This window comes from Haliotis rubra, unplaced genomic scaffold (assembly GCF_003918875.1).
Source record: "Haliotis rubra isolate DU_JTF1 unplaced genomic scaffold, ASM391887v1 Scf144, whole genome shotgun sequence".
In the NCBI taxonomy this organism is placed as follows: Eukaryota; Metazoa; Mollusca; class Gastropoda; order Lepetellida; family Haliotidae; genus Haliotis; species Haliotis rubra.
In genome coordinates this window covers 432,018-449,684 of record NW_025765381.1, presented here as the reverse complement: position 1 = coordinate 449,684, position 17,667 = coordinate 432,018, and the positions used below count along the sequence as shown (strand labels likewise).

General features: G+C 40.1%; 1 protein-coding gene across 1 annotated transcript; it reads right to left on the bottom strand.

Moving 5' to 3' along the window:
* Positions 1-6,161: 6,161 nt before the first annotated feature.
* Positions 6,162-8,554, bottom strand: LOC124269325 (NUAK family SNF1-like kinase 1). Its single transcript, XM_046704335.1, has one exon. It carries the CDS (start codon positions 8,071-8,073, stop codon positions 7,228-7,230), a length of 846 nt encoding a protein of 281 aa, XP_046560291.1. The 5' UTR covers positions 8,074-8,554; the 3' UTR covers positions 6,162-7,227.
* Positions 8,555-17,667: the final 9,113 nt, after the last annotated feature.

Below are 17,667 nucleotides of genomic sequence, written 5' to 3'. Positions count from 1 at the left end.
AGTCAAGGTTTTGCCCAAAATATTAATCTCCGAATGCGAATACAAGTCTCAGGTACCGATGTGGAAGATTATGGGATGCAGAAGAAGTCATACCCAGCTGTTATTTTATCTTTATTTCAGCATGTTTTCAGCATTGCAGGTGCCGAAGAACTGAGTTTAACCTTGAAAATAACTGTGTTAATTTCCGGATTCCGTTTTGAATTACCACTTCCATGTTTACAAAAACAACTTTCTTGCATGAAATTATCTCAACCAAAGACACATAACTGGCGTGCACACCGCGGAGATGGTTTAAATTAAAGAGCGCATGTCTGGTCCTGACCGAATTTTGAGTGAAAGATTGCATCTTCATCACAGGCACCTATAAACCAGACACTGAATCCGCTGTCGTGGAATTTAACTCACATCGCACTTAATAGACTTGAACGAGTCTCCGAGAAAATGAGTATTCTTACAAATCTTAATTTCTCGATCATATTAATGATAAAGACAAGCTGACCCGTTTAAGGATTGGCTTCCTCGTATCTATACTTTTAGTGTCATAATCCACGGATTTCACATTCCGTATCGCCTTATAGCATACCTGTGAAGGTTAGAATTCATCTTCAGTAACCCATGCTTGTCGCAAGAGGCGACTAACGGGATCGGGTGGTCACATGGTTGACACATGTCATCGTACCCCAATTGCGTAGATCGATGCTCGTTCTATTGATGGCTGGATTGTCGGTCCAGACTCGATTATTTACACACCTCCGCCATATAGCTGGAATATTGCTGAGTGCGGCGTAAAACTAAACTAACTCACTCAATCAATCACCTTTAATATAGCAAGGCTACACGAATAGGTGATGTGCTAGATCTAGGCCTGGCAGGCTGATTTAGGATGTAAAGCGTGATGGGTGGATGGTTCATGTTTTTGTCAGTTTTGTATGAGAGTTTATTGTGGCTGTAAACCCGTTATCAATTTTCAGTAGTAAGATTTAGGACTGGTGTATACTATTCAAATCACCTTAGCTTTTAAATACCTGTTTTTAACGTTTTCAGATTGAACGAACGAAGATTTGTTCTCACATATAATCGTCTTTCCTTGTGACAATGGAGAGTGCTCGTGAATTGTAATTTCTGTAAATCATATTGGGTGGGGCTCTCTAGACTTGCATAAGTCTCCCAGGTAATAATTAACAGACTAAGTTTAAATGAAAAACTTCTGAAAAATTATAAATAATTGTACTGTCCACTTATCTGGACTTGCCTCTTTAAAGGATCGAATTACTATATATCCATGAGCTTAGCATTCAGTACAGCCTTGGAGCAAGGCTGGGGACTCTCTTCTTATAGATTTACGAAATGGAAGTGGCATCAGCTGTTCAGCGTAGGAACCCAGCTGTAACAAATGTACATATCTTGTAGAATTGGTTGGACATTTCCACGTTAACTATTCCTCGCTGAGCTGGAGAATCATCAACATCAATTACCCACTCCCGGATATACGAAGGTCATGGGTGATAAAGGGTTCCTTCGAAAAACCCATTACACAGAGAAAATTATAATGATAGCTTTTCTTCAGACAAAAACCTGGAAATGACGAGAGATATATGTACATGGATATGAGGCGTGCATGCAATGCTTGGCACACGTTCTGTCGTTAGCCTGCGAGCTTTGTAGGTTTGGCATGCAACAAAATATGGGTTTACCTTAAAGTTCAGGAGACCTGAGACAGCATCTTTACAAGAAGCTCTTAACGTCAAGTGTATTGTCAAGAGGCCCTTTCCGCTGTAATCTGGGTCTAATTTTGTTCTCTTTTCAAGATATTTTGGTCCTGGAACTGGGTTGGGAATGGGTGTTTTATGGACAGATTCCCTTTGGGGATTGGTTCTTACATTTGAAGGGGTTGCAATGATTTGTTATTTAGCTCTTTCACGTTTCTTTTTACCAGCGATAGCAGAGCAAACGAATACATGAACAAATACAAATATGTGGATGTGGATGCTTCTGTTTATTAGTGTAGATGTAGGCTATTCGAAAGAACCGTAAAAAGAAACCTCGATAGTACGGACCTTGTGTAACAGGAACCTCTGTTTCCGGACGATAACTTTTTTGTTTTGTCTAATTGAATTAAAAACGCAGTACGCCGCCACAGTGTAAATATAACTTCTTTGAGAGGCATTTAAAAGTTGGAGTAGTAAGGAAGGATAACAATATATGGATGATCAGTTGATCTCACAGCAATATAGAAGTTGTTTATCCATATATTGTTATTGTTATCCTTCCTTATAATGTAAATATAAATATATGTTAATCCAACGGATGTCTTCTTATCGTCTAAAATAACGAGGTTCCATGTTATACAGAATAAGGATTAAGTTAAAATAGATGCATCCTAGTCATATAAAATAGACATTGTATGATCTGAATACATCTCTGCATAATATCTTATATGCATATGGCCTCCTTGTCGAATATATCTATACACTCATCTCTTTCAAATCATAGTCGTTTAGCGATTTTTATGATGGTTTTTATCATCATATAGTCGGCACTAGCACACAGTGTACAGGCCGGACATATAACACTTTGTATCTGTTACAGGGAATGTGTGAAACCAGGGATTTCACGTAATCCCTAAAAGAGTCAGTGATTTCGTGAAATCCCTGTTCCTAGGGTCACCTCTTCCTCTGTTCACGTTTGGCATTTCTTGTGTCTGAAGTAAGTACTCAACATTATAAATTAAGGTATGACGTGACAAATGTGTTATATGTTATGTAATGTGCGCTTGGAAGTGCAGCAAGAGGAATTATCAGCTAGGTCTTACAAAAATTGATCTTAGGATTAACCGATAACACACTTATTGATTAATGTATTCTTAAGATCCTTCCTTCAAATATATGTATTTTGTTATTTTTATTTTGTTGTAGCATTCAGCAGAATCATTCTACTTCATTTTTTTAGCTATTTTGTTTCGATGAGACAGAGGAAAGCCAGACATTCATCAGTAAGCACAAAGCAGAGGCATGGTGATGACAAACTTTGAAACATAATCGGGCCGAACCAGATTCGTTCCAGTGATCGCCGGTTTCTCGCGTTCGCAAGAGACGCATCTCTACACAGCGAAGTCAGGCCAGGACACCAGTGCTCACCTTTCACAAGTCTACAGTATGCAGCGTTAACGTACCTTTCCATAAACGAATAAGAGACCATTTGTAACACGTTTCTCGTTCACTTAACACTGATACGATCAGTAAATAAGCTAACGCCAAGTTAATACAAGTAATTTGATTACAAGCTGTTTTTCTTTCTGAAGTGTTATTTTTTAATAATCTGCATCACACTTCGCCAAGCAAATACAAACAAACGGATGTCAAGCTTCAGTGCCTGGACCAGGGACCGCTCTCAACTTGCACCTGTAGCTATATATAATACAGAAACAAGCGTGGTATCACATGAAGACTGTAGACTAACATAGATAGCGCGTTCATAACGTGTATCGCGAACAGATTCTCCACACGTTAAACGGCATAACCGTCTTCTTTATCGTATTACAGTCAGTTTATAAGATAAAGCCATTTATTTGTGATTTATTTGGGTTGTGCCTCCTTAAGCAGCCTGTTACTTTATGTAGATGTTTGAAAGTGTGCGAACTGTACTTGAATACACGAAAATCAGAAATAAATGAATACAAATTATAGTGAAACCTTCTAACCTGAACCGCCATTAAGTCGATGTGAATTTGTTGAACGGGGTGAAATCTTTGCAGTACTCTGGTGTTCGACATAACTTTCCTTGTTCTCCTAGAAGTATGGATAACTCGAAGAAAGTCAGAACTCTCACTTCGACTTTGACTTTATTGGAAACTGGACCTGTCAATTCATACATATAGAAGCTGCACACACTTCAATGTTTGTTTTGAACTGTTTTAAGCACGGGTATTGGATCGTAATAAGGCAACAGCCCATGGAAACGCTACTAACACGAAGTACCAAACGAATTCCCACAGCTCGGCATTTCCAGACATAGAAAATGTTGTAAGCGGGGTACATTGATTGGCTTAGCCAATCAGAAAACGACCTTTATGTGGGAGGTAAGATAAATATAAATATATGTTTGTGTTCATATATCTGAAATCAATAATAATATATATAAATAATGTGTGTCTGTGTCTGTCTGTCTGTCTGTGTGTGTGAGTGAGTGAGTGAGTGAGTGAGTGAGTGAGTGAGTGAGAGTGAGTGAGTGAGTGAGTGAGTGAGTGAGTGAGTGAGTGAGTGAGTGTGTCATTATATATGTAAATACAGTTGCAATGAAAATGGTTTAGTTCGGACCCCTTTAAATCCTGATACCTCGTTTTCCGGCACCCACAGAACATATATATTTAGAGCAACCTAACTCTGCACCATGATAAATTAACCCATTTGACTTCACTTGGAACAGTACGAATTGAGAAGGTTTTCACATTTCCAAAAGCCCTTTATCCAAACATTTGTTTGACCAGACAGCTATATTGGCTTAAACTGAAAGAGGGCACATAATGCACAGTTGGTTGCCATTAGGTGAATGTGTTGTAGACACCGGTATATATAGACATCGTATATAAAACAGTCTCGTCGCTCAGTCTGGTGGTAAACATGGTGCAACACATTCATTTCAAACGCACTGTGAAAAACGTCCACGTGTAAGTCGTCATTCACCGTTAGTCTTATCGTGATTTGGCAGGACGTTCCTACACTGGATACGGTTATTAAAGGATACAATTTTCTTGATGTGTATACATGTAGAGTAAGTGTGTGCTTATCAAGGCTTTACTGTTAGGAATGTCTGTGTAATCAGTATACGTTTGTTTCATGCCAGATTCAGATTTGGTGATGAAAGAGTTTGCTTATTAGTATACTGTAACAGCAGGGAACAACGCCTGTGATAAGTAATCGTGTTAAAATAGTCAATACTCTATACCCAATACACAAAATATGTGCAATTCACTGTCAGTGTTATGATGAGACATAATCCGTTAAAAATGACAAATTGATAAAAAATATGAATGACTCAATCCATGCTCACTTGATGTGTGCAATTCGTTGAAAGCGTCAAATACACAATGTTCTATCAGCAATGTAAGCATTCGTTGGAGGTGTTATGACCCGTAACAGAAAGATAATGGTTGTAAATGCGGAGATACAATATTCAAAGCACAGAATGTAAGCATTTACCGTAGGTGTTATGACTCGTAACAGAATGATAATGGTTGTGAATACGGTGATAAAATACTCAAAGCACAGACATAAGCATTCACTGTAGCTGTCATGACGTAATGACTCGTAACAGAATGATAATGGTTGTGAATACGGAGATAAAATACTCAATGCACTGAATGTAAACATTCACTGTAGGTGTTACAGAATGATAAATGTAATTGTTTGATCGGCATTCTAGAAGCTGGTGAGTCAATAATGAAGCATAAGCCTTTATGGATAACTTCTTGTCTTTTTGTTTATTGCATAGAGCGACAGAATGTAATCATTCACTGTAGATGTTATGACGTTACAGAATGATAATGGTCGTGCATACGGAGATTAAATACACAATGCACTGAACGTAAAAATTTGCTGTGGGCGTTATGACGTTATGATTCGTTACAGAATGATAATGTGTGAAAAGGTAGAAGGAAATTGTTAGATAACATATACTCAGTACTCTGTAAGCACTGCAGAAAATGTGTGCAAGGGACAGTGGTGTCAGGTGTTGCTGCTATGGTAATGGTTACAGAATGATAATGGTCTAAAAAGTGTAAATCAAGTGTTATATACCCAATGCACTGAATTCACTTTACAAAATGTGTGCTATTCACTGTACTTGTAGTGATTTTGTTATAATCCAAGAATGGCAATGATCTAAAACGTGTGTTGCAATATGTACTACACTGTGTAAAATAACTACGTTGAAAGGTTTTGAATTTTGTAATACTTAAAACAGGAACACTCCCTTTTTACGTCAAAGGCCCCCTTGTACGTGCACCTGTCTTTCCGTTTCCAGCACATGTAACACGTTTATGTTGTCCGTCTTGATAAGGTCATTACCATGTTGTTGCAACAGAGTTCTCAAATACTCAAGGGGATCTTTGTTTCAATGAGCAGCGCTAATGTGTTAACAACCGTCAAAGTAAACCACAGGCATATTTGAAACTTGAACCATTTCCAGCTTTTATTGCAAAGAATGCAGTGTAAACAACACATCAACACGAGAACACAGTTCAACAATACACACTGAAGACGTCAATTTAGTCATGTTGGCGTGAGAGCAAGATCAAAATGTATTCCTTCTCGAAATCTGTCAGTTGCAATGGGATATATGTTAAGTAGTGCGACGTAAGTACGCCATTAATCATTACAATTTAATTATTAAGTTTACTTTTTTCATTTGTGAACTAAAGAAGGTATAAAGAAATCATCGTAGAAAAAAACTTCACCATACTTCTATACAGCTGTAATGATATATGTATGGTTCCACATTTAAAAGTAAAAATTTAAAAGGGTGTTTACCTCATTCTGTGAATATTAAATGATATAATAAGTTAAAAACGCGTTTTTAATGATCCTTTTTCACATGAAATAATCATACGTCTTGAACATATACACTGGAATGTCCGGTTAAATTATATACTTCTTGACATGGTTTATAACAATTGTCTATATGTAATATTCCTATGATATAAACAAAGCAATTGTGTATTACCTACAACTGGTTTCAGCATTATCACGTAACACACATCGTGTTTGTGTTCTTCTTTATGATTCATTTGAAACTTACTCTCATATGAATGACTGGTGGTAATTATTTGAGTCAGACGTTATGGTTCAAGTAAACGATGACAGATAACAGATGCACTGTAAAATTGTTGTGCAAATCATGTGTATATGTAATGATATTACACTTCATTACATTAAATGGAAAATATTAATATTCGCAACAATTAGTCATGGGAATATGTAACTGACATGCATTGAGCTTGATATACCGTTCACGTACATACAAACATATAACACATATTAAAAACGCATTAACAAGAGATGTAAAGTATATAATAGATATTTCAAAGGTATAAATGCATTTTAAAAAATCGTTTTTTCATCACTTTTCATGACAATGTGAATAAAGCTACAAATATATAGTGTGATTGTAGCACTGTTAAACATGAGCATCTTATATGCAAATAATGATATATAGGTATATGCAATATTCTCACGTATCTTCCATATCATAATTGAGCCACTGTTGGCTGACACAGTCAATGGTATGTCGATCACCAACGTCAACACAACACATGTCGTACATCGTTGACGAAAACAACGTCGGCCTCGTCACCTCTGGTATTGCAGGTACACAAAACCCCTGCTCGAGTTGTTTCGCGAGGATGGATTTTTGAGAACCACTGAAAGGTTTGTCTCTAAAACAAATAAAAAACAAAGCACATCCTAAACTCCACACATCAGAAGGTTTCGGATCGTAAGGAGCCCCTATAAGCACTTCCGGAGCCAGGTAGGGTCCCTGTCCTAAATACTCGTTACACAGACGTGGCCTTCCGTCGTCGTCGTTGCAAGCAAACGCTTGTCCGAAATCACCTAGTTTCACAAAAGTGCTGCTAATGAGTAGGACGTTGCTTGGATTAAGATCCCTATGTGCAATGTGGCAGGAATGACAGTAGCTGGTTGCTGAAAGAAGCTGTCCAAAAATGTTTAAAACGTGGTTGTTGGACAACAAGTCTTGTTCCTTTACGTATTGCTGCAAATTCCCCAGAGAGGCATATTCCATAATAATGCAGGCAACATGTTCTGTCAACACGAGACTCTTCATCTGTATTATATGCCTATGTCGCAATTTTAATAAGCACTGGATTTCATTAAAGATGTATTCATCCTCTTCAACTGGACAGCTGGACTGGATTTTCTTCAAGGCAAACGTCCCACCAGAACACACCTGCGTAATCTTGAACACATTGCTGAAAGCTCCATAATCAATTTCCTTCACGATTGTATATCCTTCATCTTTAACTGCATCCATCCACAAATCATTGTCCGCGTCTCCCATTGTCTGTTCACGTACGGTATTCTGCAGTGTAATTCACCATGGCCCGATAGTATACGCGAGCCAGTATACAGTATCTCCCTCCGCTGCAGGCACAATATGCCTTGGTAATGTCACTGTCAATCGCTGTATGCAATAATATGTTTGAAGCATCACATTTGCTTCTCACGAAGAAAAAAATTCCAACGATTTATCCAGATGCGGCAAACACAAACCAGAGAAATTGCACAAAAAATACCAACCAAAAAAGTCCTCTCTGAGAATGAAATTCTCTATACCAGACCGGCTGAGATACTCAAGCGTGTGGACGTCTGATTGAGTTCGCGAACCCAGAATGACATGCAAAGCCTGGCACGCCTACCGAGCTGGAGAAGCGAATGCCTCTTGACAAACAGCAGAACGGCATTAGGTTCCTCTTGCCTCCTGCACAGCCAGATAAACCCTGCATGTGATAGAAAGGAAGCACACAGGTCTAGTGCAGAGCCATGCTCGCTCACATATATAATCTGCTCCCACTGATAAGCCTAACGAACACAAAACTTCCTATTTGTCTGGGCAGCCACGTGACGGGACATCCAGCTAATCAGCCTATAATTCTCGCCAGCTTGCATCAGCCCGAGACCATTAGTAAACTGGAACCGTTTTTTCTCCCTACAATCCCACCAATTATTTATGAATGTATCCCCATCCCCAGGTTCATATCAGTTCTGGTAGAAACCAGACAGGAGATCTTTTAACTAACAAGGATTTTTCTTCTGAAGTCCCGACCAGACGGTGCCCCCCGGGATAACTGAACAACGTCCACGTGAGAGGTTGTCTTAGAGTAAACCTTTGTAAACGTAATAACGTATTTGTGGGCTTCATTTCATTATGGGGGTATATACCTCGTAGTGCTAACACCTGCCCCTCTCAGTGAAAGGTTTCACCTGAGGGTCGAGACGAGGTAACTTCAATCAGTACTATTGTAGCAGGTGTTAACAGGCTAATATTGGCGAGTACCTTGTGAACACGTTGTTCACCTGAACCCACAGGTTCGCAGTTTGAAGGGAGCGTGGCCTCCAGAATCCGATTGTGTATTTGCTTTATCTAAACTTACATGTATTCATGATACAAGAAGAACTCGTTCATCCGAAAGATACCATTGCTATTCTATTTGCACCGATAGGCTCCTGATTAAGTTATATATACATGTAGTATTTTTAATATTCTTTGACATTCATAATAATCAACATACCGCCCTGAAAGTGGGGTATCCGGTTTAATGAGGTCCGGTGTTATGGGGGTTCACTCTTTATATTGCTCTTGTCATTGATTAAAGGATTATAGAACGCATATTTGTTCGGCATACAGGAAAAGTTGTGTCTCAAAACCAAGACACTCAAAGATTATCCTGGACGAAACCCCACTTAAAGTTGATTATTTGACGCAACTTGTTTACATCAACCCGAATGGCAAACATGTGAAAACATATAATCGCTTTGTTCATTTCCCATTAAAGCAATTGTTTCTCTCGACAACATTCCATATTTTGAAAGGTTGTGGCATGGTTATTCTTCACATTCCGATCCTTGACAAACAAGGGAAATGCGTAAACTGGTAACAGAAAAAAGGGTGTTGTAAAAATACCATTTCAAAAGCTAAGAATCGTCCAGAAAAATGTATGTAATACGCATCCGCTTCTGTAAACAACCCGTACCTATTGGTTTGCATCCTAACAGATAGGAAACACAAATGTAAATAATACTTGCTCTCCAAGAAAATAGATTCTCGTCGTTTTACTGCCTAAAAAACGTTAAGTGGCTTAATCAAAAATGGTTCACAGCTTCCCGTTATTTTCACTTCCACAACGATTAATACTGCCAGTGTTTTACTTACGCACTCACCGGGCCAAGATGAAGCAGATGTACTGGAATCCCTTGAGTGAAGTTCTATGACGGTGAAAGGTTATTGTGACCCTGATGAACTTCTGTGTTACTGACAGCAGCGAAAATTAGAGTTTAATGGAAGTTGCAAATAAATGGAAGATTTATGGCGAATTTAAAACTTTGAAAGAATTTACTGCTATATAAAAATGAAAGGCTGCATTGCACAAAATATTAGAAATGGATAAGGTCACTTCATTTATTTATTTTGGAATTGATATAATTATGGGTTCATTATTTGAACACCTGTTTAGTCATTTTTTTAACGAGTGTATAGTTATCTGTCATTTTATATAAATCCTGCAACTATTTCATGATAACTAATCTACATTGTTGACCACCTAGAAATTTGACACGTTCCTTACCCTATCTGAAAGAGTAAAAAGAGTTTTTAGGTGTTTTTTTCTGTTTTAATATCATGAGTGCATTTAGTACGAATGAGCGATTGAGTGAGTTTGTGTTAAAGTTGGTCCGAAAAGTATATCAGGTGTGTCCAGGCTAGCTATTCTCGAAACTTCGTAAGCCCTACGAACTTCTTAAGCCCATTCCTAACACATTGGCTACGATCAAAGTTAAGAATTCTTAGGGCTACGAACGTTTCGAGAATAAGGGCCCTGGTTCGTCCGATCATATACGTGTCTTAGTAAGGCGCAAATTGATGCACGTCATATATAAAGTGGTATGATGTAGTGGTGTAGTATGCGAGATAAGGTGTTATATAGAGAATACTACACTCGGTCTCATTACATACGAATTATACGAAACTCGTGACCTTTCTATGTTATCAGATAACATAGGAAGGACACTGGTTTCGTATAATTCGTATGTAATGAGACCGAGTGTGGTATTTTTTGTATTACCCACGTCTTACATGCATTAAATTGACAAAATAGCGTTTTTTCGTTATGTTTTTGGTTTCAAACCGAAACCAGTTTCATAAAGAGGTTGCGGAAGAGTTTTGTACTGTAGTACAATATTTGCATGACGTCGCGCTGTAATGACGTCACTGCCTTGGTAACCAACGTCACGATGCATGTCAGTTGCCATCGCCTCGTACAGTCTCCTACAGTAAACTACTCCGTAGCACCTCGTTTCTTGGTTTCCAGTTGCTTCATTCGGCTAACATCACTGGTGGAAACATTGCGCTTATGTTTTTCGACGGATATAATGTCTCAGTTCGACTCACAATTAAACAGGGACACGGCAACGTTCGCAATGTTTACATTCCCACAATGCATTTAAGTTGTAGAATGAATGAATTCACGTGTTTGTTATGAATGAAAAAATAGTTACGTCAGAATGTGACCTAATTGAGAGGTCATCGGTTATCCAATCAAATCGTTAGAATCTCAGGTCAAGTCGTTACGACACTGGTCAACGCGATACGACACTCGTGTGACGTACGAGATTAGTATGCAACTACCCATACGTTGACCTCGTGGGTAATAAGAAGGAGGAGGAAGTTTGGTATAATATATGACTTGTTAAAATATACAATGGCTTTACATGGCATTTTAGTGGCTTTAGTGTACAGTTGTGTGAAGGCATATATATGTGGTGGTTTCTAGGCGTGATTGCATTGTGGACTGCTTGTATGATGGTATGGTATGGAGGGAGGTATTGTGGACTGCTTGTATGGTGGTATGGTATGTAGGGAGGTATTGTGGACTGCTTGTATGGTGGTATGGTATGTAGGGAGGTATTGTGGACTGCTTGTATGGTGGTATGGTATGTAGGGAGGTATTGTGGACTGCTTGTATGGTGGTATGGTATGGAGGGAGGTATTGTGGACTGCTTGTATGGTGGTATGGTATGTAGGGAGGTATTGTGGACTGCTTGTATGGTGGTATGGTATGGAGGGAGGTATTGTGGACTGCTTGTATGGTGGTATGGTATGGAGGTAGGTATGGTATGGAGGGAGGTAGTGCGGACTGCTTGTATGGTGGTATGGTATGGAGGGAGGTATTGTGGACTGGTGGTATGTATGGTGGTATGGTATGTAGGGGAGGTATTGTGGACTGCTTGTATGGTGGTATGGTATGTGGAGTGGAGGTATTGTGGAGGAAGTATTGTGGACTGCTTACTGGTGTATGGTGGTATGGACTACTTGTGTAGGGAGGTGTATGTATGGGAGTATTGTGGACTACTTGTATGGTGGTATGGTATGGAGGAGGTATTGTGGACTGCTTGTATGGTGGTATGGTATGGTAGGGAGGTATTGTGGACTTGCTTGGTGTATGGTGGTATGTATGGTAGGGAGAGTATTGTGGACTGCTTAGTATGTATGGTGGTATGTATGGTGGTATGGAGGAGGTATTGTGGACTGCTTGTATGGTGGTATGGTATGGAGGGAGGTATTGTGGACTGCTTGTATGGTGGTATGGTATGGAGGGAGGTATTGTGGACTGCTTGTATGGTGGTATGGTATGTAGGGAGGTATTGTGGACTGCTTGTATGGTGGTATGGTATGGAGGGAGGTATTGTGGACTGCTTGTATGGTGACTTCTTGTATGGTAGAGGAGTATTGTGGACTGCTTGTATGGTGGTGGTATGGTATGGAGGGAGGTATTGTGGACTGCTGGTATGGTGGTATGGTATGGAGGGAGGTATTGTGGACTGCTTGTATGGTGTGATGGTGAAGTATGGTATGGAGGGAGGTATGGTATGTAGGGAGGTATTGTGGAGTGTATGGTGGTAGGGAGGGTGGAGGGAGGTATGGTGGAGAGTCTTAGTTTGGTGGTATGGACTGAGTCATGGTGATATCGTAGAGGTGATGGACTACTATGGTGGTATAGTATAGAGGGGAGGTTATGGCGGTATGGATGGAGGTGGACTACGATGAAGTGTTGGTATGGAGGGAGGTATGGTATGATATCGTATGGAGGGTGGTATAGTAGGTGGTGGTATGGATCGAGGTATAGTGGAGTGGTGGTATGGATGGAGGAGGTATAGTGGAGTGGTGGTATTGATGGAGAGGTATAGTGTAGGTGGTGGTATGGATAGGGAGGTATTAGTGGAGTGGTGGTATGGATCGAGGTATAGTGGAGTGGTGGTATGGTATCCAGGTATTGTGGAGTGGTGGTATGGATCGAGGTATAATGGGTGGTATGGTATGGAGGGAGGTATTGTGGAGTGGTGGTATGGAGGGAGGTATTGTGGACTGCTGTATGGTGGTATGGTATGGTGGTATGGATCGAGGGTATTTGTGGAGTGGTGGTATGGATCGAGGTTTAGTGGAGTGGTGGTATGGTATCGAGATATAGTGGATTTTTGGAGTGGTGGTATGAATCCAGGTATAGTGGAGTGGTGGTATGGATAGGAGGTATAGTGGAGTGGTGGTATGTATCGAGATATAGTGGAGTGGTGGTATGAATCCAGGTATAGTGGAGCGGTGGTATGAATCCAGGTATAGTGAGTGGTGGTATGGATCCAGGTATAGTGGAGTGGTGGTATGGATCGAGGTATAGTGGAGTGGTGGTATGGATCGAGGTATAGTGGAGCGGTGGTATAGTGGCATGGGGAGGGGCGAAGAATGGTGGAGCGGAGGGTGGTATGGCGATATAGTATAGCGGGAAGTGGTGCGGTGGTATGAAAGGAGGTATGGTTGGAGTGGTGGTGTGGTGGTATGAAGGTAGGTTGGGTGGTGTGATGGTATAAATAGAGGTTGGGTGTTGTGATGGTATAAATTGAGGTTGGGTGGTGTGGTGGTATAAAGGGAGGTGTGGTGATATGGTGACATTGTTTTAAGGTCGTGACGTGGAATGTCCCATGTTTGCTGACGGTACGGTTCGGCATGGAAGTGCAACAAAAAATAGAAATGTAAGTCTGATGTCTGTTAAAACGTTATGCTGCTCGACCCCACTACCACAAAAACCCTTCACTTTTCAGGGCACTTTGTGGTTGGTTACATATTAACAGAATCTTAAAAGTGCATCTGTCTCGGTCGTTTCAATTATTTTACGTGAACAATAACGATTGTCGTGCAATTACCTGAAAGTTTGATCAACATTCTCCCACAGCACGGAGTCCTTACAATAAAACATTTATGAAACTGTAAGCATATAAATCAAAAGAAGAAGTTCATCTAATGAGGAACTATTTTCAGACGTCCGATCGAAAATGAAATTAAGATAATTAAGACATATTTCTATCGTCTCAATAGAGTTACAAACAAACGAACCCAAATTCTAACAACTATTAAACTCAACTGATTGGTATTATACATGGATACTTATATTCAATTTAAGTCATGAAATGCATTATGCATTGCAAAGATTAAACGTTTTTAAATTAATTAGGCGTCCAAAAGGTCTTCTTGAGCGTTAACCTACTTTAACAACATAACTGTTTCCCTTTTTATCATGCATGTGTGTAATCTGTGCAAGAGCAGGCGTCCCGTTAAATGTTAAGCGTCTTTACCTCTGGTATTCCATGTGTTCTTCCCACGTGTTCATGTGAGCATGAGTTCCTGATTTCATTATCACATTGTTCGTTCTCCTGAAGTTAGTGGCTACAGCAACAACACAAGCCCTTTGTTGATACTTGCCATGCCTTGGTAAGATAACTACGCGACTATGTGTCTAGAAATATCAATCAGAAACATGTAACAGCCTGGTTAGCTAGCCTCCGTACTTGCCCTAATGAGTAGGCATTTCTTAAAGCAATAAACGAAGTATGAAAGCGTTTAGTCGTAACGAACATTTAACTTGGCTTATTATTTTTGAAACTCTATATGTTGAATCTCTGCTCAGCCTTCTCGATGTTTACTTTTTACCAGACTTTTGCACCTAATGGTTCTTAAACCTTACAACACTTCATCTTCCTTGTGTCAGAACAGCGTTCCTGAGTGATGAACCGAATAGAATTATGATAATTACAACAAAAAACAACAGGGCCATTGAAGAACCATTGATGCGCGAGTTTCATTATATATTGTTTAAGAAGGTAAGGGGTTAGGAAACGTAAATTTTCATACCAAGCATTAGAACAAAGATCAGAGTTAACCACAAACATCCTATGCAAGAAGGTGTGTGTTCTTATAGTTCCACTGTGCCATACACAATAGCGAGCAAACGTGCGTAAATTGTAGGTCGTCATTTCTCATTCTGTCTTATCCAAGGAAGAACGATTCATTGTTCATGTATGAACTGGCGAAGAGGTGTCTGCAATGCGCGAAGCGTCTGCACGCAATTGTCCTGCTGGGAACTGAAAACTGGCTGGTTCAATGCTACCTAGGCTGTGAGTAGATATGGAGCAGGTACCAACAAACCTAAAATGTTACCGATCGACACAGTTAAGGACGTATTGATTCGACACGAGACTCTATGAAATCAAGGATTAGAAAACGTTTACAATGGGCTCATCCCTCTACTTGACACGTTTTGACGCGTAATGCCAAGAGACGTCAATAGTGGATAAAGCTGGAGTTATCGTGGCTGGTCAAGTGTCATGTTCCATGGTGGTGTCGGGCGATGTCGAAATGAACGTCAAACACGACGTCACTATAACATACGAACTTCCTCTCCACATTGTGCCAGGAGTGAGTGACTTAGTCGGGTTTTACGCCGCTTTTAACAATATTCCAGCAAAATCACGGCGGGGGACACCAGACATGGGCTTCACACATTGTACCCATGTGGGAAATCGAGCCCGGGTCTACGGTGTGACGAGCGAACGCTTTAACCACTAGGCTACCTCACTGTCTCATTGTGCAAGGAAGGATCACTGGAAAGTACTATAGGAACGTTTTGTCTTTCAGGATGGCAATGCCTGTGCGCACCGTGCACAAATCGTTAATGCTCACCCCCAGCAGAAGAACATCCAGTAACCAGCAATGATACCTTTTCCCCTTTGACCACGTCTTGGACATGTTATGGAGACGTGTGCATCAACGTCACAGGTCACTGACCACGTTGCCGGAATTTGACTATTACCTTAAGAGGACAGGGTGGCAATAGGGTAACCTAGTGGCTAAAGCGTTCACTCGTCACGCCGAAGACCAGGTTCGATTCTTCAAATGGGTACAATGTGTGAAGCCCATTTCAGGTGTCCCCCGCCGTGATATTGCTGGAATATTGCTAAAAGCGGCGTACAATCACACTCACTCACTCAAGAGGAAAGTGGAGACTAGATATTTCACAAATTATGGAAGTATTACGCACAATTGATCCACTAGATGTCAACTTTCTGCACCTTAAGATCGTTGGCGGTCATAATGCCTGATGTCATACTTCAAGGCAGATTTGTAATGGGTTCCAAATTTATACGACTATTACTAGAAACAAATGACAATTTTCGAAATTTTCGAACATTTCTCACTTTTGTAAGAATATATTTCAAGTGTTTCCATTCACCGATTATTATCATTCCTAAGCAACTGACTAATGATTATAGTTTCAAAACAAACCATGTTATATTTTCTCAATTAATTTTTCTCTAAGACTGCATCAATACTGTCGTTCAATGAACAAGTGAGAAAATGTGCATGTTTACAAAGCTATTAAGTTACTAATTCTGTACAAGTGATATGACCCCTTCTCATCAAGTAAAATGTGTTGCATCACATGCCCTACCTGTTAGTTCCGTGTCTGTTCAATGAACAAGGGTTCCTTTATGAGAGAAAACTCTCTGTTATGCATGTTTCCAGTGTTGTACAAGCTGAAGTGTAACGTAGGAGTTCAACCAGACACTTGGATGGAATATTTCACTCATATTGCATTTACGCGTGGCTGCTTGTAATAGCGGGCAGTTTTCGTATCTGAGATACCATGCCGCAGTGAAGGTATACTGCCGCCAACCAGTACCCATGATGCTAGCGCCAGGCAAGGACCAACCCCACACGTCTTTTGGTATGCCCGGGGATCGAAGTGCTCTCCGGGGCTCTAACCACTACACCACGGAGGCTGAGCCTTGTGTTCAATTAGCCATGCTGAAAGGTCTTCTCATACAAAGATTGAGAAGGATAAAATAATGAATGTGTACACATAGTCTGAAATGCATATTTGAACAAACAGTCCACATACCTGTAAAGGCCAGGTCCTATCCTGTTTTCCTTCTGCACATGGAGCTGCGTTTCCGTTTGAATCTCGCTGGTTAGATGGTACTTTTTAAAGTTTTTTGCAGCTTTCACACTAATGTTCTTCAGAAATATATAAAATGTAAAAGAAAGTAAATATAGTAAGGTGAAGAGCCATTTGCAGGTTTATCTTACGGACTGAGAGCCAACATTTGCATGCCGGAAATGACTGAATCAGTTCATCCAAACACAACCTGTTTGAGCTTGTAATAATAATCACCACTTACCATCACAGTTCCTGATCTTGATGTACCATCAGGACTGGAATGACACCTTCACGGTTTTCCAGCCGAAAATAAACCATTTGATACTCTCTGTTAATGGAGGGTAACTAACTGTCTCAAGTAATGCTTGAAATTATAATTTGATTTTCTTTGTGTGTTAAAGTGTGTGATTCCAGATATGTTGTACTGTCAGCTGAATACGAATAGGACTGAATAATGAGATCTGGTATTGTATGTTTTGAAACTGTAGTAACTGTTTAGTTTTAGTTTGCTTTAAGTACATGTATGTGTAAGCATTGCGTGCGACATTAGACGCCACACAGGTATATCCTCTAGAGCTTGAGTCAGTTGCGCAAATTATTTCCTTTGACATCAG